At 46.2% G+C, this 24,268-nt stretch overlaps 1 protein-coding gene across 2 annotated transcripts in view; it reads left to right on the top strand.

The window, feature by feature from the left end:
• The first annotated feature begins 5,981 nt into the window (after positions 1 to 5,981).
• Positions 5,982 to 24,268, top strand: part of LOC125447372 (interleukin-12 receptor subunit beta-2-like) — a 30,390-nt gene continuing 12,103 nt past the window's right edge. The window contains exons 1-7 of one of the 2 annotated variants that reach the window (XM_048521695.2): positions 5,982 to 6,096; positions 11,505 to 11,584; positions 15,407 to 15,524; positions 16,965 to 17,119; positions 17,989 to 18,146; positions 21,129 to 21,294; positions 22,065 to 22,144. In XM_048521695.2, the coding sequence (XP_048377652.1) occupies positions 11,512 to 11,584; positions 15,407 to 15,524; positions 16,965 to 17,119; positions 17,989 to 18,146; positions 21,129 to 21,294; positions 22,065 to 22,144 (750 nt within the window). In that variant the 5' untranslated portion in view covers positions 5,982 to 6,096; positions 11,505 to 11,511. The other variant, XM_048521694.2, reaches the window with a different exon arrangement.

Below are 24,268 nucleotides of genomic sequence, written 5' to 3'. Positions count from 1 at the left end.
CACCCAAGTTTTGTAGCGTCTGCAAATTTTACAATTTATTCAGTGATACCTACTGGGGAGAGGGTCAGGGCTGGGGTAAACACCCACATTCCTACTGGGGAGAGGGTCTGGGCTGGGTAAACACCCACATTTCTACTGGGGAGAGGGTCAGGGCTGGGTAAACACCCACATTTCTACTGGGGAGAGGGTCAGGGCTGGGGTGAACACCCACATTCCTACTGGGGAGAGGGTCAGGGCTGGGGTAAACACCCACATTTCTACTGGGGAGAGGGTCAGGGCTGGGGTAAACACCCACATTTCTACTGGGGAGAGGGTCAGGGCTGGGGTAAACACCCACATTCCTACTGGGGAGAGGGTCTAGACTGGGGTAAACACCCACATTTCTACTGGGGAGAGGGTCTAGACTGGGGTAAACACCCACATTCCTACTGGAGAGAGGGTCTAGACTGGGGTAAACACCCACATTTGTACTGGGGAGAGGGTCTAGACTGAGGTAAACACCCACATTTCTACTGGGGAGAGGGTCAGGGCTGGGTAAACACCCACATTTCTACTGGGGAGAGGGTCAGGGCTGGGTAAACACCCACATTTCTACTGGGGAGAGGGTCAGGGCTGGGGTAAACACCCACATTTCTACTGGGGAGAGGGTCAGGGCTGGGGTGAACACCCACATTCCTACTGGGGAGAGGGTCAGGGCTGGGGTAAACACCCACATTTCTACTGGGGAGAGGGTCTAGACTGGGGTAAACACCCACATTCCTACTGGGGAGAGGGTCTAGACTGGGGTAAACACCCACATTTCTACTGGGGAGAGGGTCTAGACTGGGGTAAACACCCACATTCCTACTGGGGAGAGGGTCTAGACTGGGGTAAACACCCACATTTGTACTGGGGAGAGGGTCTAGACTGAGGTAAACACCCACATTTCTACTGGGGAGAGGGTCAGGGCTGGGTAAACACCCACATTTCTACTGGGGAGAGGGTCTAGACTGAGGTAAACACCCACATTTCTACTGGGGAGAGGGTCAGGGCTGGGTAAACACCCACATTTCTACTGGGGAGAGGGTCAGGGCTGGGGTAAACACCCACATTCCTACTGGGGAGAGGGTCTGGGCTGGGGTAAACACCCACATTTCTACTGGGGAGAGGGTCTAGACTGGGGTAAACACCCACATTCCTACTGGGCAGAGGGTCTAGACTGGGGTAAACACCCACATTCCTACTGGGGAGAGGGTCAGGGCTGGGTAAACACCCACATTTCTACTGGGGAGAGGGTCAGGGCTGGGGTAAACACCCACATTTCTACTGGGGACAGGGTCAGGGCTAGGTAAACACCCACATTTCTACTGGGGAGAGGGTCAGGGCTGGGTAAACACCAACATTCCTACTGGGGAGAGGGTCTAGACTGGGGTAAACACCCACATTTCTACTGGGGAGAGGGTCAGGGCTGGGTAAACACCCACATTTCTACTGGGGAGAGGGTTAGGGCTGGGTAAACACCCACATTTCAACTGGGGAGAGGGTCTAGACTGGGGTAAACACCCACATTTCTACTGGGGAGAGGGTCAGGGCTGGGTAAACACCCACATTTCTACTGGGGAGAGGGTCAGGGCTGGGTAAACACCCACATTTCTACTGGGGAGAGGGTCTAGACTGGGGTAAACACCCACATTTCTACTGGGGAGAGGGTCATGCCTGGGTAAACACCCACATTTCTACTGGGGAGAGGGTTAGGGCTGGGTAAACACCCACATTTCAACTGGGGAGAGGGTCTAGACTGGGGTAAACACCCACATTTCTACTGGGGAGAGGGTCAGGGCTGGGTAAACACCCACATTTCTACTGGGGAGAGGGTCAGGGCTGGGTAAACACCCACATTTCTACTGGGGTGAGGGTCTGGACTGGGTAAACACCCACTTTTCTACTGGGAAGAGGGTCTGGTCTGGGGTAAACACCCACATTTCTACTGGGGAGAGGGTCTAGACTGGGGTAAACACCCACATTCCTACTGGGGAGAGGGTCAGGGCTGGGGTAAACACCCACATTCCTACTGGGGAGAGGGTCTGGGCTGGGGTAAACACCCACATTTCTACTGGGGAGAGGGTCTAGACTGGGGTAAACACCCACATTCCTACTGGGCAGAGGGTCTAGACTGGGGTAAACACCCACATTCCTACTGGGGAGAGGGTCAGGGCTGGGTAAACACCCACATTTCTACTGGGGAGAGGGTCAGGGCTGGGGTAAACACCCACATTTCTACTGGGGACAGGGTCAGGGCTAGGTAAACACCCACATTTCTACTGGGGAGAGGGTCAGGGCTGGGTAAACACCCACATTCCTACTGGGGAGAGGGTCTAGACTGGGGTAAACACCCACATTTCTACTGGGGAGAGGGTCAGGGCTGGGTAAACACCCACATTTCTACTGGGGAGAGGGTTAGGGCTGGGTAAACACCCACATTTCAACTGGGGAGAGGGTCTAGACTGGGGTAAACACCCACATTTCTACTGGGGAGAGGGTCAGGGCTGGGTAAACACCCACATTTCTACTGGGGAGAGGGTCAGGGCTGGGTAAACACCCACATTTCTACTGGGGAGAGGGTCTAGACTGGGGTAAACACCCACATTTCTACTGGGGAGAGGGTCATGCCTGGGTAAACACCCACATTTCTACTGGGGAGAGGGTTAGGGCTGGGTAAACACCCACATTTCAACTGGGGAGAGGGTCTAGACTGGGGTAAACACCCACATTTCTACTGGGGAGAGGGTCAGGGCTGGGTAAACACCCACATTTCTACTGGGGAGAGGGTCAGGGCTGGGTAAACACCCACATTTCTACTGGGGAGAGGGTCTGGACTGGGTAAACACCCACTTTTCTACTGGGAAGAGGGTCTGGTCTGGGGTAAACACCCACATTTCTACTGGGGAGAGGGTCTAGACTGGGGTAAACACCCACATTCCTACTGGGGAGAGGGTCTAGACTGGGGTAAACACCCACATTTCTACTGGGGAGAGGATCTAGACTGGGGTAAACACCCACATTTCTACTGGGGAGAGGGTCTAGACTGGGGTAAACACCCACATTCCTACTGGGGAGAGGGTCTAGACTGGGGTAAACACCCACATTCCTACTGGGGAGAGGGTCAGGGCTGGGTAAACACCCACATTTCTACTGGGGAGAGGTTCTGGGCTGGGTAAACACCCACATTTCTACTGGAGAGAGGGTCAGGGCTGGGGTAAACACCCACATTCCTACTGGGGAGAGGGTCAGGGCTGGGTAAACACCCACATTTCTACAGGGGAGAGGGTCTGGGCTGGGGTAAACACCCACATTTCTACTGGGGAGAGGGTCTAGACTGGGGTAAACACCCACATTTCTACTGGGGAGAGGGTCTAGACTGGGGTAAACACCCACATTTCTACTGGGGAGAGGGTCAGGGCTGGGGTAAACACCCACATTTCTACTGGGGACAGGGTCAGGGCTAGGTAAACACCCACATTTCTACTGGGGAGAGGGTCAGGGCTGGGGTGAACACCCACATTCCTACTGGGGAGAGGGTCAGGGCTGGGGTAAACACCCACATTTCTACTGGGGAGAGGGTCAGGGCTGGGGTAAACACCCACATTTCTACTGGGGAGAGGGTCAGGGCTGGGGTAAACACCCACATTCCTACTGGGGAGAGGGTCTAGACTGGGGTAAACACCCACATTTCTACTGGGGAGAGGGTCTAGACTGGGGTAAACACCCACATTCCTACTGGAGAGAGGGTCTAGGCTGGGGTAAACACCCACATTTGTACTGGGGAGAGGGTCTAGACTGAGGTAAACACCCACATTTCTACTGGGGAGAGGGTCAGGGCTGGGTAAACACCCACATTTCTACTGGGGAGAGGGTCAGGGCTGGGTAAACACCCACATTTCTACTGGGGTGAGGGTCTGGACTGGGTAAACACCCACTTTTCTACTGGGAAGAGGGTCTGGTCTGGGGTAAACACCCACATTTCTACTGGGGAGAGGGTCTAGACTGGGGTAAACACCCACATTCCTACTGGGGAGAGGGTCAGGGCTGGGGTAAACACCCACATTCCTACTGGGGAGAGGGTCTGGGCTGGGGTAAACACCCACATTTCTACTGGGGAGAGGGTCTAGACTGGGGTAAACACCCACATTCCTACTGGGCAGAGGGTCTAGACTGGGGTAAACACCCACATTCCTACTGGGGAGAGGGTCAGGGCTGGGTAAACACCCACATTTCTACTGGGGAGAGGGTCAGGGCTGGGGTAAACACCCACATTTCTACTGGGGACAGGGTCAGGGCTAGGTAAACACCCACATTTCTACTGGGGAGAGGGTCAGGGCTGGGTAAACACCCACATTCCTACTGGGGAGAGGGTCTAGACTGGGGTAAACACCCACATTTCTACTGGGGAGAGGGTCAGGGCTGGGTAAATACCCACATTTCTACTGGGGAGAGGGTTAGGGCTGGGTAAACACCCACATTTCAACTGGGGAGAGGGTCTAGACTGGGGTAAACACCCACATTTCTACTGGGGAGAGGGTCAGGGCTGGGTAAACACCCACATTTCTACTGGGGAGAGGGTCAGGGCTGGGTAAACACCCACATTTCTACTGGGGAGAGGGTCTAGACTGGGGTAAACACCCACATTTCTACTGGGGAGAGGGTCATGCCTGGGTAAACACCCACATTTCTACTGGGGAGAGGGTTAGGGCTGGGTAAACACCCACATTTCAACTGGGGAGAGGGTCTAGACTGGGGTAAACACCCACATTTCTACTGGGGAGAGGGTCAGGGCTGGGTAAACACCCACATTTCTACTGGGGAGAGGGTCAGGGCTGGGTAAACACCCACATTTCTACTGGGGAGAGGGTCTGGACTGGGTAAACACCCACTTTTCTACTGGGAAGAGGGTCTGGTCTGGGGTAAACACCCACATTTCTACTGGGGAGAGGGTCTAGACTGGGGTAAACACCCACATTCCTACTGGGGAGAGGGTCTAGACTGGGGTAAACACCCACATTTCTACTGGGGAGAGGATCTAGACTGGGGTAAACACCCACATTTCTACTGGGGAGAGGGTCTAGACTGGGGTAAACACCCACATTCCTACTGGGGAGAGGGTCTAGACTGGGGTAAACACCCACATTCCTACTGGGGAGAGGGTCAGGGCTGGGTAAACACCCACATTTCTACTGGGGAGAGGTTCTGGGCTGGGTAAACACCCACATTTCTACTGGAGAGAGGGTCAGGGCTGGGGTAAACACCCACATTCCTACTGGGGAGAGGGTCAGGGCTGGGTAAACACCCACATTTCTACAGGGGAGAGGGTCTGGGCTGGGGTAAACACCCACATTTCTACTGGGGAGAGGGTCTAGACTGGGGTAAACACCCACATTTCTACTGGGGAGAGGGTCTAGACTGGGGTAAACACCCACATTTCTACTGGGGACAGGGTCAGGGCTAGGTAAACACCCACATTTCTACTGGGGAGAGAGTCAGGGTTGGGTAAACACCCACATTTCTACTGGGGAGAGGGTCTGGGCTGGGTAAACACCCACATTTCTACTGGGGAGAGGGTCTGGGCTGGGGTAAACACCCACATTTCTACTGGGGAGAGGGTCTAGACTGGGGTAAACACCCACATTCCTACTGGGGAGAGGGTCTAGACTGGGGTAAACACCCACATTCCTACTGGGGAGAGGGTCTAGACTGGGGTAAACACCCACATTCCTACCGGGGGGAGGGTCTGGGCTGGGGTAAACACCCACATTCCTACTGGGGAGAGGGTCTAGACTGGGGTAAACACCCACATTTGTACAGGGGGGGGACAGAGCTGGGGTAAACACCCCCATTCTAACTGGGGAGAGGATCTGACACGGCAGCAAAATGCGAGCAGAGCAGCTTGCAGTCCAAAGTTTCACTTCCCCTGGGGATTTTGTTCTTAATCTGCCACTCCACCTTCATGAAGCCTTCCCCTGACATTGGGTTTTATCACTGCAGTGCTAGGACAGGATATCAGTAACACACTCTTATGATCATTTCCTGTGGCTTGTGGGCTTTTCATTTCCTGCATTTATTGTAAGTATTTTCATTGTCTTTCTCATAAATGTGGCTGCAAAATGATGGCTTCCTGTCTCGTGTTCCCAGCGTTGTTGTTAGCTTTTCAATTAAATTATATCTGCTTCCTCAAGAGCACATAAATCCTGCACCAGGTAAGACTTCCCTAACGCCTTGCAACAGCTCTGTCTCAGCTAAATGGGCTATCTCTATCTGTCAGCTTCGCTTTGATACTGTCACTACTGAGTGAATAGGCAATGAGATTCACTTCATGAATCTCACATCATCACAGCTGACACTGTAGTACAGTATTGAGGGTGTGCTGCAAAATTCGAGGGTCAGTTCTAAGAGATTAATGCTCTTTTGGAAGGTCAGTAATAAGTGAATGCCACATCCTTGGACTGACAAAACCAAGAGAGCACCAAAACATCCTAAGGTAAGATCCGGTTGGAAAGTCAGGGCTGAGGGAGTGCTTCGCCATTGGTGTAGCTGTACTGAGGGAATGCTGTATTGTTGGAGGTTCAATAATGAAATACTGCACTGTTTTTCTGGTTGGCGATCAGTGGCTACTGGTGTGCCTCAGGGATCAGTGTTGTGGCCACAATTGTTTACAATTTACATGGATGATTTGGAGTTGGGGACTAAGTGTTGTGTGTCAAAATTTGCAGATGAGACTAAGGTGAGTGGTAGAGCAAAGTGTGCAGAAGACATTGAAAGTCTGCAGTGGGATATAGATAGTCTCAGTGAGTGGGCAAAGGTCTGGCAGATGGAGTATAATGTTGATAAGTGTGAGGTCATCCATTTTGGTGGGAATAACAGCAAATGGACTATGTTTTAAACAGTAAAAAAATGCAGCACACTGCTATACAGAGGGACTTGGGTGTCCTTGTGCGTGAATCGTTAAAAGTAGGATTGCAGCTGCAGCAGGTAATTAAAAAGGCAAATGGAAATTTGTCTCCCATTGCTCGAGGGATGGAGTTTAAAAACAGGGAGGCTATGCTGCAGCTGTATAGGGTCCTGGTGAGGCCACACCTGGCGTACTGTGTGCAGTTTTGGTCTCCTTACTTGAGAAGAGATATAGTCGCACTGTAGGGGGTGCAGAGGAGATTCACTCAGTTGATTCTAGAGTTGAGAGGGTTGGATTATGAGGAGAGACTGAGTAGACTGGGGTTATACTCTTTGGAATTAAGAAGAATGAAGGGAGATCTTATAGAAACATATAGGAATATGAAGGGAATAGATAAAGTGGAATCAGGGAGGTTGTTTCCACTAGCAGGTGAAACTAGGACCAGAGAGCTTTGCCTCAAAATAAAGGGCTGGAGATGTAGGACTGAGGACAGGAGGAACTTCTTCACCTGAAGGGTTGTGAATCTATGGAATTCCCTGCTCAGTGAAGTGGTTAAAGCTACCTCACTGAATGTTTTTAAGGCAAGGCTAGATAAATTTTTGGACAGTAAAGGAATTAAGGGTTATGGTGAGTGAGCGGGTAAGTGGAGCTGAGTCTCAAAGATCAGCCATGATCTTATTAAATGGCAGGACAGGCTCAAGGGGCCAGATGGCCTACTCCTGCTCCTAGTTCTTATTTTCTTATATGCAGTGCCACATTAGAATGAAACTTTAATTACGATACTGAATATAGTTCCCCTTCTCTGCAATATGTACTTTACTTTGTTTACTGAGTGTTTCCTGATCTGACAAACCCCTTGGAGGAAATTGCTGATTTAATCCTATCCCATACTTTTAATCTCTTGTTTAACAAGGATATATTCATCTTTGCCTTAAAAATATTCAAGGACTCTGGTTCCATCAGCTTTTCAGGAAGAGAGTTCTAAAGACTCACGTGTAATTAATTAAATATGAATTTAACCGGCATACCTGAGGCCCCGTGGCCTCTGTAAGAGGTTAACCACAACACAATCCTCTGAGAATTTTTTTGCCTCATCTCTGTTTTAAATAGGTCATCTCTCATGTTTAAAGAGTAACCACTTGTTTTAGATTCGCAGACAAGAGAAAAGATCTTCTGCACATCCACCCTGTCAAGACCCCTTAACAATGTGTATGTTTCTATCAAATTGCCTCTTACACTTCTAAATTCCAACAGATACAAATTTAGTCTATCATAAAACAACCCTCCAATTCCAGGTATCAGTCTGGTAAACCTTCCCTGAACTGCTTCTAATGCATTTACATTCATCCCTAATAAGGTGACTGAGACTGCATACAGTATTCCAGATGATGTCTCACCTGTGCCTATAAACTCCCCACCTTTGTACTCAATTCACCTCGTGATATACAATAACATTCTATTAACTTTCCCAATTACTTGCTGTACCTGCACAATAAACTTTTGTGACTCATGCATGAAAACCCATACAACCAGATCCCTCTGTATCTACTCCAAGTGGGATCTTTATCCCAGTCACTGATATTCTATTTAGGTCACTAAGCCAAATCTCTGATCATGTGAGAGTGAGTGGATCTGGGGTGAGAACACAATCAGGCATTGTGATGGAACATGCAATCAAACAATCTATTAGTATTTCTGTCGAAAAGAGAAGAAGATTAGAGTTTACAATATTAGTTGCACATTCATAATATCAGGCACCACAGTACTTCCTAGCTAAGGACAGAATAAATCACTGTTAATTTGTGCACGGCTAGCTCCCAACCACAGTAATTTAGCAATGATGATAGGACATTTTTATCCCGGTGGCTGAGAAATATATATTAGCCAGATAGGTTGCATAGGTCTCCTTTCCTGTTCTTCAAACTAGTGATGTGGAAATTTTTACATCTAAATTACCTGACAGAATTAACCGCTGTTTAATGTCGATACTGAAAGACAGTACCTCCAACAGCATAAGATAGTAGGCTTTCCTGATCCTGTGATGCTGCTTGGCCTGCTGTGTTCATGCACCTCTACACCTTGTTACCTCCAACAGCGTGGATGCCTTCAGTAGTGATCACATGCGCGCACTAGGAACCGATTCTCTGATTGTACACACTCCCTCAGTGTTGACACTCCAGCAGTGTAGTACGTCCACTGGTCAAACAATCCTCTATCCATACCAATACATTACCTGTAATACCATGGAACTTTATCTTATGTAGCAGCCTTTGATGTGGCACCTTCTGAAAGTCCAGATACACGACATCCACAGGTTCCCCATTGTCCACCAGGCAAGTATGGCCTCAAAGAATTCCTCAAAATTAGTTAAACATGACCTACTCTTCATGAACCCATGCTGAGTGTTTCCAATGGGTCAATTTATATCTAGATGTCTTGCTATTTCTTCCTTAATGGTAGATTCAAGTGTTTTCTCCACTACTGAAGTTAAGCTAACTGGCCTAAAGTTACCTGTTTTTTATCTACTTCCTTTTTTAAACAGTGGTGTCACATTGGCTGTTTTCCAATCTGTGGAAACCACCCCAGAGTCCAGTGAATTTTGGTAAATAATTACTAGTACATTTGCTATTTCCCCCATCACCTGTTTTAGAACCCTGGGATGTATGTCAACAGGGCCAGGAGACTTGTCTACCTTTAGGCCCATTAGCTTGCCCAGCACTGACTCCTTGGTGATAATGATAGTTTCTAGATCCTCACTGGTATAACCTTCTTGCCATTAGTTTTCAGCATGTTATTTGTGTCTACCACTGTGATGACTGTGAGAGATATGCCCTTTCTGAACTGGCTGTGTGTTCATTTACAGATCACAGTTCACCTTGATGATTTTAAGGCATTAGGAATGGACAAGTGCTGACCTTGCCTATGATTTCTACATCTTGGAAATAAATTAAATAAGAACCAACTACATTCAGGAAATCAAACAATAAAGAAGCTTCATTTTTAAAATATTTGCAGCAAATCTGTCCAACTTCCTTTCTCTACCATGGGAATCACTATCTCTCATTGTCGTTTCTGTCTCAGCCTATTTTTTTCAGTGTCTTTTGCTCGCAATCTGTCTGGCCTTCCCATTTAAATCCGAGGCTGGATGAACACAGCAGGCCCAGCAGCATCTCAGGAGCACAAAAGCTGACGTTTCCGGTCTAGGCCCGAAACGTCAGCTTTTGTGCTCCTGAGATGCTGCTTGGCCTGCTGTGTTCATCCAGCCTCACATTTTATTATCTTGGATTCTCCAGCATCTGCAGTTCCCATTATCACTGGCCTTCCCATTTCCTTTCTTGCAATTCGAGTGTGGTTAGGTTGGTTAATTTCGTAGACACTGTTGAGAAGTTATGCACATTTCAAGTTTTTAGCAGAAATCCACCAGTCTGATGCCCCAGTTGACATGCAGATGAATATTTTATCTCTTTACATTATTTTGAAATGATTGATAACCAACATCTCTCTAGCCATTGTTAAGTCATTGACTTCAGGAAACGAGGTGAACAGCGCACCCTTATCTACATCAATGGAGCTGAGGTTGAGATGGTCAAGAGCACCAGAATTCCTAGGAATGACAATCACCAACAATGTGTCCTGGACCATCCACATTGATGGAACATTTCAGGGTGATTGAGGGGCGGTGGTGGAGAGAGTTCTACTGCAGTAGGGAAGGGGCAGCTCTTTAAGCTATTGGTATTGCTCTGTGTTAATTTCTCTTTGGTATTCTTGTACATTCCACCACAATTTCTAAAGAGCTCATGCAGCCTTTTTAAGCAGCTATCCAATTCCTTTTTTAAAGTCATTATTAAATCTTCATCCACCACCTTTCTCAGTCAATGTATTTAAGGTCACAGCAACTCACTGCGTAAAGACTGCAAAAATCCTCATGTTACTTCTGGTTCTCTGGCCATTTTCCATCAACTTGTTTCCTTTGGGTATTAAGCAAGCTGTTGTTGGAAGCACTTTTCCCTCAGAAATTTTTTTCACTATTCCAAAACCCTCCGTCACAAGTTTCTCTGAAATGTCTCTGCTCTGGGGATTAAACTCCCAGCTTCCCAGTCTCTCCTCATTATCTGAACTCCCTCATCACTAGTACTGACCCAGTAAACTATCTTTGCACTAATTTAACATAACACATCAACTGAGACCGATCCAGGCTTTAATAATACTTTGTTATAACTCGCTTGCTTTCTTTCACTCTGCTTTTATAAAACCCAGGGTCACATATTTTATTAACAGTTTCTAAACCTCTATGAGCAGTGCACTGATAAGTCATTCTACCCAACAGAACAACAGATCTACCCCATTCCTGTCACCACCTGGGACTCAGATATCCTTTCAAGAGGAACTGAGCTGATTAGCAGCAAGTAACTGTGCTGACTGACCTCTCCCTCACTCACATGTTGGGAACAGAAACTGTACCCTGCAGCCTCTATACCAAATCATTATATGGCAATAACAGGGGATTTTCCAGAAAGCCTTGATGATGTTTTTGTAATATGTAGTCTGTTGTAACACTAGTTTTCTTCCTTCCCTCTGACAGATGATTCATGGCATTATGGGGGACAATCTATGATATGTTGCTGATTGCAGCTGTACTGACACAGCAGGGAACACAAGCAGGTACACAGTACTTTCAGATTCTCAGCGCTTGATCATTGTCTATTCGAGCTCACTGAAGGAACATTACAGAATGGAACAAAAAGAGAACAGAAAAATGTGTTAACATTGTTATAACTGAGCAGAGAGAGGTGGTAACAGTTAAGAGATAATGGGGACTGCAGATGCTGGAGATTCCAAGATAATAAAATGTGAGGCTGGATGAACACAGCAGGCCAAGCAGCATCTCAGGAGCACAAAAGCTGACGTTTCGGGCCTAGACCCTTCATCAGAGAGGGGGATGGGGGGAGGGAACTGGAATAAATAGGGAGAGAGGGGGAGGCGGACCGAAGATGGAGAGTATAGAAGATAGGTGGAGAGAGTGTAGGTGGGGAGGTAGGGAGGGGATAGGTCAGTCCAGGGAAGACGGACAGGTCAAGGAGGTGGGATGAGGTTAGTAGGTAGCGGGGGGTGCGGCTTGGGGTGGGAGGAAGGGATGGGTGAGAGGAAGAACCGGTTAGGGAGGCAGAGACAGGTTGGACTGGTTTTGGGATGCAGTGGGTGGGGGGGAAGAGCTGGGCTGGTTGTGTGGTGCAGTGGGGGGAGGGGACGGACTGGGCTGGTTGAGGGATGCAGTAGGGGAAGGGTTTTTTTTTTTCCGGAGGGAGGAGGGTCCCCTTCCCCTACTGCATCCCTCAACCAGCCCAGTCCGTCCCCTCCCCCCACTGCACCACACAACCAGCCCAGCTCTTCCCCCCCACCCACTGCATCCCAAAACCAGTCCAACCGGTCTCTGCCTCCCTAACCGGTTCTTCCTCTCACCCATCCCTTCCTCCCACCCCAAGCCGCACCCCCCGCTACCTACTAACCTCATCCCACCTCCTTGACCTGTCCGTCTTCCCTGGACTGACCTATCCCCTCCCTACCTCCCCACCTACACTCTCTCCACCTATCTTCTTTACTCTCCATCTTCGGTCCGCCTCCCCCTCTCTCCCTATTTATTCCAGTTCCCTCCCCCCATCCCCCTCTCTGATGAAGGGTCTAGGCCCGAAACGTCAGCTTTTGTGCTCCTGAGATGCTGCTTGGCCTGCTGTGTTCATCCAGCCTCACATTTTATTATCTTGGTAACAGTTAAGGGCGGGTTTCAGCATGCTGGATCATTTATCTCACAGGATGTTGTCTGAGGTTACTTCTAAACATTTGGAGATCCGTTTACTTAGAAGGAGTGGTGTTAGAATCTGAAAATGACTCTAAAGTGATTACTGTAACCATTTTTTGTTTAAAGATGAAATAGAACTACAAAAAATATTTTGATAAGGGGGGATTTTGTTAAAAATAGGTTGATGCATTCAGCATCAGTAAGAATAAGATATTGTAGTTTGGTAATATGACAGCTGTAATAAAACTGTAAATAGGAGTTAACTCAGTTGCTGGGGAGAAAAGAGATATTTGGGGAGACAGATTCACAGTAAAGGAAAACCTCAGATGATGGGGTACAAAAACAAATGACAATTGATTTCTAGGTTTTAACCATAAGGAGGTGTAAAATATAAAAATCAATCACTAATGTAAAACCATGTTAAAAACATACTAAGGTCCAAACCAGGAGCATGACTCTATGACTCAAGCCTGCTCCCACATTCAATAAGATTATAAAAAACAAAGGTACAGTCACTCGACCCGTAACATTAACTCTGATTTCTCTCCATTGATGCTGCCAGACCTGCTGAGCTTTTCCAGCAATTTCTGCTTTTGTTTCAATAAGACTATGTCTGATTACTTTAATCTCAAATCAGCATTCCCACAACTCCTGATAACTTTTCACCCCCTTGTTTAACACAGATCATTCTGCCTCCACCTTAAAAATATTCAAGGAGTCAGTTTCAACCGGTCTTTCAACGAGAGTTCCAAAGATCCATTATCCTCTGCAGGAAATAATTTTGCCTCATTTCTGTTTTAAATGGGCCTAGCCTATCCAAACTTTCCTCACAAGTCCACCCATTCACTCCAGTTATAAGTCTAGTACAAACTGAGACCAGTCAGAATACTGTGGACCTTCAACAGGCTTCTTATCAAAGAAAGGATGATGAGAATCATTGAGGTTCTGTCTGGTTTGAGGAACTAGAAAATCAAAGTCATGTAAAATTGAGCCATATTTTGTTAGAATAACACAAAGAACAAAGAACAATACAGCATGTGAACAGGCTCTTCGGTCCCCCAAGATTGTGCCAGCACATGATGCCTTTCTAAACTAAAACTTTTTGCCTCTGCATGATCCGTATCCCTCTATTCAAGTCAAATTCCTGTGAGTGACAGCCACCAACAATCTGACCTGGTCCACCCATGTCGACTCTATGGCCACGAAAGCACAACAATGCCTCTATATCCTCAGGAGGCTAAGGAAATTCAGCATGTCTGTAAAGACTCTTACCAATTTTTATAGATGCACTATAGAAAACATTCTATCTGTATGCATCATGTGGTATGGCAACTACTCTTTCCAAGACTGAAAGAAACTACAGATACTTGTGAACAGAGCCCACTCCATCCCTCAAAACCAGCCTCCCATCCATTGGTTCCATCTATACCTCCTGCTGCCTCCAGAAAGCAACCAACATAATAAAGACCCCTCTCACCTGGTTATACTCTCTTCCGTTGGGCAGAAGATATAAAAGTTTGAATGTACATACAAACAGATTCAAGAGCAAGCTTCTTCCCTGCTGTTATTAGACTTTTGAAAGGGGCTCTTTAGTGTTAATGTTGATCTCTCTCTGCACCTTCTCATTAGCTGTAACATTATATCCTTCACTCTTCTGCTACCCTGCACATATATAGTAAGATCTGCCTGTAAAGCACATACAACAACACTTTTCACTGTACCTTCATTAAGTGAAAGCAATAAATCAAATACTTCATGCCTAAATATATATCTGTCAAAATGCTTCCTAAACGTTGTTACTGTATCTGCCTCCACCACCTCCGCTGGCAGCACATTCCAGGCACTCACCACCTTTTATGTAAAGTACCCCCTTTTACCTTAAACCTATGCCCCCTAGTAATTGACATTTATACCTGGGAAAAACACTCCAACTATCCATCGTATCCTAGTGTCTCATAACTTTATAAATTTCAATCAGATGTATTTGGATCCTGGTCTGTGCGAATGAATGGTCAGTCTGGGGGTGCTGATTATTGACACGAGACCTTGTCTCATTCTTTTTGCAGTGTTATTTTTGGGTCACCTGTCTAATAATTCTGACCTGGATTTTACCTGCTATAAAAAATCCCAGAATGACACCACTGCTTTTGCAACTGGCACAGGCTTATCTTCAAACTGTAGACTCTTGGCCCAGTCCAGGATGGGGGTGGGGTGGTTCTCTATCCCTAGCCCAGGATGACTATGGCATGGAGTTGCTCTTTATCTCTAGCCCAGGAATGTTGCATCCTGGGTGTAGTTCTCTGTCTGTCCCTCTGTTAGAGTGAGGCCTGCTGATAGTTTCTGTCCTAGCTCAGGGATGGTGAGTCTTGGGTGTGGGTCAGTCTGACACTGTTCAGTGCCTTTCCACAGGGCTGCAGCTCCACCCAGTGTGCTTTGCAATGTGAAGTGCTGATTGCAGCTCTATTTCAAAAACAGTGTCATTTCAGTCACTTGGAACAACCAGATCCTTGATGCTGTTGTACTGAGACCAGCCTGGAGAGTGAGTGAAGCACTAAGCAGTTTTCATCTGTTACCTTGTGGCTCAGGTCTTTTGGAGGAAAGGCAAGGCCAGAGAGTGTCGGTTCTTGTCATTAAAGCTGGAAAGTGTTTAACTGCCAGAGCTCACTTTCCTCCTTATTATTACTCAGACCCATCCCAAGACCTGTTCTGCTTCAGGCACCACAAGAATTCGGCAGTGAATTGTACCTGGAGTCCAAGTGATGTCACCCCCACAAACTACACCTTCTATTTTCAGGAGAAGGGCAGGTGAGTCATCTCATTATATTGAGTCAGCAAATATGCAGTCAGACCCTGTCAGAGAGGGAAATGGCTTGGGGGAGGGGTGCAGAATTCTGCACTCTTTAATCAGAACTTGGTCAGAACAATATGAAACTGTATTTTCTACCTTCATCACATAATCCAAATTTCAATTCCATGCAGTACTGAAGGGGGTAACATTAACTCTTTGTCTTTCTACACCTGCTGCTTGATCTGCTGAAGATTTTTGGCATGTTCTGTTTCCAACTGTGGAACTGTAGCCAGTGTGAGTTGGTACTTTCAACAGAAGTGGGAGAAATGAGGGGGGAAAGAATGTGTGGCACACACTTCTCATTCTTCCCCTGACCGTGCAATCTTCAGGCTTTTAAAACCCAGACTTTGCATTTTCTCCTCACCGTCTGACTAAAAAAGAGTGAAATTATGAGCCGCGTTGCAGAAACAAGCTTGAACAGGGTTGCCTTGAGTATAAAAGATTAAGGAATGATCAAATGGAGATGCTTCAGATGATCAAATAAACTGAAAAATAATGTTTCTGCTGGTGGGCAGTCTAAAACAAGGAGTCCAAAGCTTTAAAATTATTAAATAGAATTTCTAGCACAGAAACAGGCTATTCAACTCAACTACGCATTCCCGCACTCTGCTCCTCATGAGTCTCCACCTACCTCTCTTTGTTGCATCTAGATCACCATATACTTCTCTGCCGTTCTCCCTCACGTTTTTCCAACTTCCCCCAAAATGAATCTGTACTATCCACCTCAATCCCTCCCTGTGGTAGCAAGTTCCATACTGTTTCTTTTGTGAAGGCATTTGTCCTGAATCCCTGCTGGATTTAGTGACCATCTTATGTTGGTGCTCCCAAATCTGGTCTTGGCCTCAACTGGAAACACCTTCCATTGCATTCACCCCATCAAACTCCCTCACAATTTTAAAGACCTCGATTTGGTCTCTGCTCCCCACCAGGTCTTCTCTTTACTCAGCCATTCCGGGATAATGTCAGGAAATACTTACTCAGGCAAAGGGGAGGAGAAATGTGGAACTCTCTGCCCCTGAGGAAGTCAGAGACTGATGGATATTCACTAGATGGGGTTACCGAGCCCTGTGGATGGGACTGAGATGATGAATCAGTCATTGTCTAGTTGAATGGTGAAAAGGGTTGAGGATGAATGGTTCAAGTTTATTTCTATGTTCCTATTTTTAATTAGCTTCACCTTTCACCTGTTGTTTTGAACTTTGAAATTTTTGGAACACTGGGGACATAATTTACACCAGGAATGGCCTAACTCTTGTTGAATCCTGTGGCCATCTGACAACCAGTGATGTGTTTTGGAACAAGTGAGCAGTATACCTGTATGCTGCTTGAGTTGAGATAAATTCTTATAAACAGTTATGTTCATACATTGTTGACCTATTCTTGGTTCTGTCCCACAGCAATGATCCAACTGAAATATCGACCTGTTTACATTCATTGACACTGGAGAGGAAGCAATTCACTGCAGGAAGAGCCTACGTTGCCTGGGTAAAAACCAATGGCACAGAAAGAGAGGAAAGCTTAACAAGACTGGAATTCATCATCGATGACATAGGTACAGAGATTGCTTTCATACTCAATGGGTCAGCATTTCAGTCACACAGTGTACAACTGGCTAAACAAAGGGCCTTTGGATAACTGTACCAGGCACGTTAGCTACTTCTGTGTCAAATCAGAGAGGTAACTCAGTTGTAGAATTGGTTAAACATTTATCTATCTTCCCCAAGACCAGGATTCAAATTGAGCTGAGAATGATTTAACTGCATGTATGTAAGGGTGAAATTTGATGGGGAGGTCAGGTGAGCTCGATGAGCTCTGGCTCACCACCAAACAGCAATTTCACTGACAAATATTCAATAGTTTGTAACTCTTCCTCTCATGAGAGTACAGGTTTCACAAACATTGGCTGTCACTAGGCCATGATCCAACACACACTGACACTCGCTAGAATACAGATCTACACACAATGATTCTCACTGGGGTAAAATTCTACACACACTGACACTCACTATGGTATAGTTCAACACACAGGCTGGCTCTCATACAGGTACGAATTGCACACATGCTGACTCACACAGGGATACAGGTTCCACAGACACTGTCTCTCACTGTGGTACAATTCAGCATACACTGACTCTCACTGGACCACAGGTTCCACACATACTATCATTGGGCTAAATTTCCATACTTTCAGATGTAAAAATATTCCCTTACCTCAACAGCTAAAGCAATGGTTTCTGTCTGGTTCATGTTGAGTTAGTGACATTTTATGCAGCCTGAGTGTTATGATGCAGTGATAGAATCTGGAGCCAGATGGTTGAAATTATCGAAGAATGAGTCTTGGGTTGGAGTAGGTGTAGTCAATGGTGATGGCTGTCTTTTCAACTGCCTACACTTTCTGAAATTGCTGTGTTGTTCCCCTAGTAAAACCTCTGTCGCCAGCTGCTGTGGCTGGAGAACTGATAAAGAACACTCCAAATACCATATGTATTACATGGCAGAAACCCAACAACATCGATTCATCAAAAAATCTTCAGTTCAAGCTTCAGTACAGAGATGTCAATCACCTTTCATGGACTGAGGTAAGTGCGTCTTTGCCCTGTCTGTTTGAGCCCTTTAAGGGAGTCAAGCATTGGACTGCTGTTTAGATGGTGAGAGTAGTAAGTGACAGCAAGGTATGATAAAGACAGGCTGGGTGATAAACCCCACATAGACTACAGAACAGTTCAGCACAGAAACAGGCCCTTCGGTCCACTGTGTCTGTGTGAACCATGATGCTATTCTAAATTAATCCCATCTGCCTGCACATGGTCTATAAACCTCTGTCCTCTGCCTGTTCACGTGTCTGTCTAAATGCCTGTTAACCTTTACTATTGTATCTGCTTCTACCACTTTCCCTGGCAGTGAAATTCAGGCACCACCACCTTCTTTGTAAAAATCTTGCCTTGCACATCTCCTTTAAGCCTCCCCCCCCCACCCCCCACCTTATCTTGAACCTAAGACCTGAGTATTTGAAAGTTCCACCCTATCCATATCTTTCAATTTTATATATCTCTGTCAGGTTGCCTCTCAACCTCCAATGCTCTAACAAAAACATCCAACTTTGTCCAACCTCTCCTTTAATGCTGATACACTCCAGTCTGGGCAACATTCTGGTAAACCACTTTTTCACCTCTGCAGAGCCTCCAGATTCTCTCTACAGGGTGGCAACCAGATGTGTACACAATACTCCAAATGTGGCCTAACCAAACTTTTTTTTTTACAGCTGCAACATTACTTAACAACATGTATATTCAATGCCCCAACCATACACTTTCTTTACCACCTTATTCACTTACATTGCCAATTTCAGGGAACAATGGACTTGTACCCCAAGATCCGTCTGTACATCAATGTTCCTAAGGGTCCTGCCATTTACTATATACTTCCCTCTGGCATTTGAAGTCTCAAAATGCTTCACCTTGCACTTGTCCAGATTAAATTCCATCTGTCATTTCTCCGTACAACTTTCTAATTGATCTATAGCTTCCTGTATCCTTTGGCGGCCGTCCTCACCAGCCACAACTCCACCAATATTCATGTTGTCAGCAAGCTTACTAGTCGGACTACTGACACAGACTTCCAGTCAGTTAATACCCCTCCACAACTACCCCACCTGCTATGGCCAAACTAATTTTGTATTCAACTTACAAACTTACAGTGGATCCTATGTGACTTAATCTTTTGGACAAGCCTACCATTAGGGACTGTGTCAAATGCTTTGGCGAAGTCCATGTAGACAACATACACTGCCCATCTTAAATCACTTTCATCACTTCCTCAAAAAACTCAAAGAAAATTTGTGACACAAGACTTCCCCTGTGCAAAGCCATGCTGACTATCCCAAATACGTTTTTTTTCCCCAATGTGAGTAAAGCCTGTCCATAAGAATCTTCTCCAGTATTTTCCCTACCACTGATGTAAAACTCACCAGCCTATAATTTCCCAGATTATCCCTGTTGTCCTTCTTAAAGGAACAATGTTAGCTATTCTGCAGTCTTCTGGAACCTCACCTGTGGCTAAAGAGGATGTAAAGATCTTGCAATCTCTTCCCTTGCCTCCCTCAGTATCCTGGGATAGATCTCAAAGGGTCTGGGGACTTATCCACCCATTTTCCAAGACACCCAATATCACCTCCTTTTTAATATTGACATGCCCTCAAATATTGACATTTCCTCCCCAAATCTAACCATCATCCATATTTTTCTCCTTGGTGAATACCGATGTGAAGTGCTCATTCAGGACCTCATTCGCTTCCTCTCATTCTATGCATTTATTCCTTCCTTTGTCCTTGGGTGGACCTACTCTTTCCCTAGATACCCTCTTGCTCCTATTATATGAGCAAAATGCCTTGGGATTCTCCTTAATTCTATTTGCCAAGGGCATTTCATTGGCCCTTTTAGTCTTTCTATTTCCTATTTCAGTTATTTCCTCCTTCCTTTATTTCTTGATCAGCCCTGTCTGATTTTCTAATCTTACAATGACTCTCCTTACCATTTAGATCACATTCCCATGAAACCTGGGACATGAGCATCACTTCACTGAGATATTCCAGCAATGAATTGCTGATTTGATGTGAGCTTCCATGTTGATGAATGGTTTTACAGGTATCTGATTGGTATCATCAGAGGCTAAAGTCCAGTCACATCCTGTGAAATCCACAATATTGTCAATGCTGAAACAGCTTTCAAATTATTGGACAACTGATATCAGACAAACCCCCAACTCCCTTAGCATCACTTCCTTATATCTGGAACCTGCAGGATTATCCAGGTAAGTCACTGCTCCTGGCTTGTCTGAAGGTTATCAGATGCTTGCTGAGATGTAAATCACATACATCTTGAAACTAGTTATTGCCTCAGCACAATGTACATGACTCCAACTCCATCTGAGATTGATGCTCCTGAGCTTCTGAATAAAAGCAAAAGACTGGGAATGCTGGAAATTTGAAATAAAAACCCAGATTCTGAAGAAGAGGCATATTGAACTGGACACGTTAATGCTGTCTCTCATTCATCAAATGCTGCAAGACCCACTCAGTTTTTCCAACACTTTCTGTTTTTATTTGTTCCTGAATCATTGATCTTCTGAGGTGGAGGCCTCAAGACCTGAGCCGTGTGTTTCTCAAACATGATCCTGTGGGTTGCCCGAAAGTTGGCCCTCTCACTTTCTCTCCTGACAGCAGCAGCTTTTCTCCCATCCATCCTTTTCTAGCTCACACTGTTGCACAGGCATCTTGCACAGTGACCCACTGGATTCACTGGACTTGGTGAGATATCACTGTGAAGATGGATCAAAATATCACCCTAGCTGCTTCTGTGGTCAGTTAGCAAAGTAGAGGCTGAAAGCTGAAAGAGAGATTCCAAAATATAACCCAGTTTAATTCTGAGTTGTACTTGACCAGAAAGAATTGCGTACTCACCCTGAAAATGAAACAAAAAAATCTTTGAAGGCTAACAATATGGAACTCCTCACCACGCAGCAGCTCTCCAGAGAATAATCACATTTTCTGCATTACATTGAAGGTTCCACAGGATGAAATTGGCATCCATGCAACAGCTTACGAGTTGGAGAATCTACAACCATTCACATTCTATGAGTTTCGAGTACAATGTGCACGAGAAGGAGAAACAAACAGGAGACTGTGGAGTGAATGGAGTGCAGTGTCCAGGATCAGAACCTCTGAAGGCTGTAGGTGGTCATCCGTAACTATATAGATAACCATCTGTCATCTCTCACTGTAATGCTCTGATGTACCTCACACCCCTCACTGTAACCCTTCGATATAGCTCATAACCCTCACTGTAAACATTCTGATATACCCCTCACCCCTCACTGATACACCCCACACCCCTTACTGTAAATGTTCTGAAATATCCCACACCCCTCACTGTAACATACTGATATATCCCACACCCCTCAAATGTAAACACTCTTGTACACCCCACAACCCTCACTGTAAACACTGTGATATACGCCACACCCCTCACTGTATAAACTTTGATATACCCAACACCCCTCAATGAAACACTCTGATATATCCCACACACCTCACTGTAAACATTCTGATATACCCCTCACTGTAACTCACTGATACACCCCACACCCCTTACTGTAAATGCTCTGAAATATCCCACACCCCTCACTGTAACATACTGATATATCCCACACCCCTCAAACGTAAACACTGTTGTACACCCCACAACCCTCACTGTAAACACTGTGATATACGCCACACCCCTCACTGAAAACACTGTGATATACCCCACACCCCTCACTGTATAAACTCTGATATACGCAACACTCCTCACTGTAAACATTCAGATACACCCCACACTGTAACACTCTGAATGACCCCCACACTCCTCGCTGTAAGACATGTATACTCTTCACACCCGATACTGTAACACACTGATATACCACAGAGTTCTCACTTACCTGTTCCCTCTCTGGATTCTTAGCTCCTGTTCGATCTCTCGATCTGTGGTTCATGCGCCAGCCAGATCTGGATAGGCTGTGGATGCTTACCGTACTGTGGAAGGTAGTGTTTAGTATATGACATTTTCTTCTCCATTTCCCCAATGATCCCTGGGTTTAGCAGTGGTTGCCCAGTTAAAATTTACTTAGTCTTCAATCAGTAACGGGGGAATGAGGTGGGGGTGAAGGGAATTGGCCAGTTCAGTTTAAGTCCACAGCCCTGAAACATGTAAAATAAATTTAATCTCTAGAGTGGGATTTGTGTAACGTATTGGTGGGGTGGGTGAGGATGTGGATAGAACATAGAACTGTGCAGCACAGGAACAGGCCCCCCAGCCCATGATGTTGTGCCAAAGATGGCACCAAGTTTCCCTTCTGTCTGCCCATGGTCCATTTCCCTCCACTCCTTGCATAATCATGTGTCTGTCTAAAAGCCCTTAAAATGTCTTTATTGTATCTGCCTGCACCACGACCCCTGGCAGTGCACTCCAGGCACCTTCCACTCTCAGTGTAAAAAAACTTGCCTCTCACATCTCCTTTGCATTTTCCCCCTTTTCACCTGAAATGCATGCTAGTATTAGTTTCTTGTGTGTGTGAGAGAGTGTATGGACTGTGTGGAGCTGTGGGAAGATATGGACTGTGTGGGGGTGTAGGAGGGTACAGACTGTGTGGGGTATGGGTGGGTACAGACCGTGTGAAGAATTTGTCTGCAGGCATGTGGGTGTTTTGGGGGTTGTGGAAGGGGTGGGGTATATGAGGTGTTTGGGGGTTTGTGGATGGGCCATATTTGATGTGTGGGTATTTGAGTGTAGGGGGTGGTATGTTGGGTTTGAATGTGCGGGTCTTTTGGCTATACGAATGTGTATGCTGTATGTGGGGGCTATGGGGTTGGATATGTGTGGGGAGGTGTGGAGTTTGGGGATGTATGGATGTGTGACGGTGTGTGGGATATGGGAAGTTGTATCTATGGGGTGTGTAGGGGGGCATTTTGTGTGTGTGTATTGGGGGGTGTCTGTGGCGTGAGAGGTTGTGTCTGAGGTGTGTGTGCGGGGGAGTGGTGTGGGATATGGGAGGGTGTGTCTATGGAGTTTGCAGCGAGTGTGTGTGTGTGTGTGTGTGTGTGTGTGTGTGTATAGAGGGGTGGTGTCTGTGACGTGACAGGATGTGTCTGTGGGGTGTGTGGTGTGAGTATATGGGGTGGGGTGTGATATGGGAGGGTATGTGCAGTGGGGGGTTTGTAGTGTGGGATTTGACGTTTGGGGATGTGCTGGAGTGTGTGTAAGGGTTGTGAGTGTATGTGAGGGTGTGTGCAGTGTAGATTAATGTGAGAAATGGTCATTGAGGGGAGTTACTGACCGAGTGAGACAGGGGACAGGAGCACAAACCCATTCAGAAGAAGAAGAAGTGAAGTGTTTAGTACTGCACCTAGGGCTGTGCAGGAAATCTCTGCAGCAGCTCCACCATGAGAGAAGTGTTAAGCTGCGGGCGTTGCAGGAAGTGAAAGCTGCTGATGACATGGCTTTAATGTACACTTGAATGTTTCCCAGTCGTTGCAGCAAGTTTGTAAAGAATTTTCAGCACAGATACAGGCCATTTGGCCCACATGCTGAGGCAGGATTTGAACTCAGTGCTCATCCCACACTGAGTAGGATTCAGCAAAGACATCAGGAGAGCAGCTAATATTAGAATAAATCCATGCTGAACTAATAACATTGCTGCATTGACTGTGTTACAATTATAAACCAGTGGCTGAAGTAGAAAGAACTCTGGTGTTTGTCTCTCCCAGTCTGGGAGTTCAGATTGCTGGAGACAACGTGATGAATATCATATCATCGTCTAGGTTATGCTTCACGCGGACTCTGTTCTTTGCTAATCTGTTGCTTGTGACACCTTGCAAATCTGCTTGCGTCATGCCACCACACCTTATAATTAGCTCTCAGCCTGTGTCCATGGCTGACACATTTGGCCTCAAATGTCTAACTGTACAAATCTTCATGATTCATTTTTGTTCCAGCAATTCTGGACTTACCAGAAGTATGTTAATACTCCGCTTCCTCCAGTATTTTCTCTGTCAATCATCACTCTCTGATTTTCTGAAGGTCCCAGTTTAATGTCCTATATCCTTCATCTGCACCCCATCAACGTTTTCATGGATTAGTGAGTTGACTCTATCTGCTGATGCTGTGTG

The sequence above is a fragment of the Stegostoma tigrinum genome, chromosome 35 (assembly GCF_030684315.1).
Source record: "Stegostoma tigrinum isolate sSteTig4 chromosome 35, sSteTig4.hap1, whole genome shotgun sequence".
Taxonomy (NCBI): domain Eukaryota; kingdom Metazoa; phylum Chordata; class Chondrichthyes; order Orectolobiformes; family Stegostomatidae; genus Stegostoma; species Stegostoma tigrinum.
Note: the sequence above shows the minus strand (reverse complement) of the source record. Positions and strands in the feature narration are given on the sequence as shown.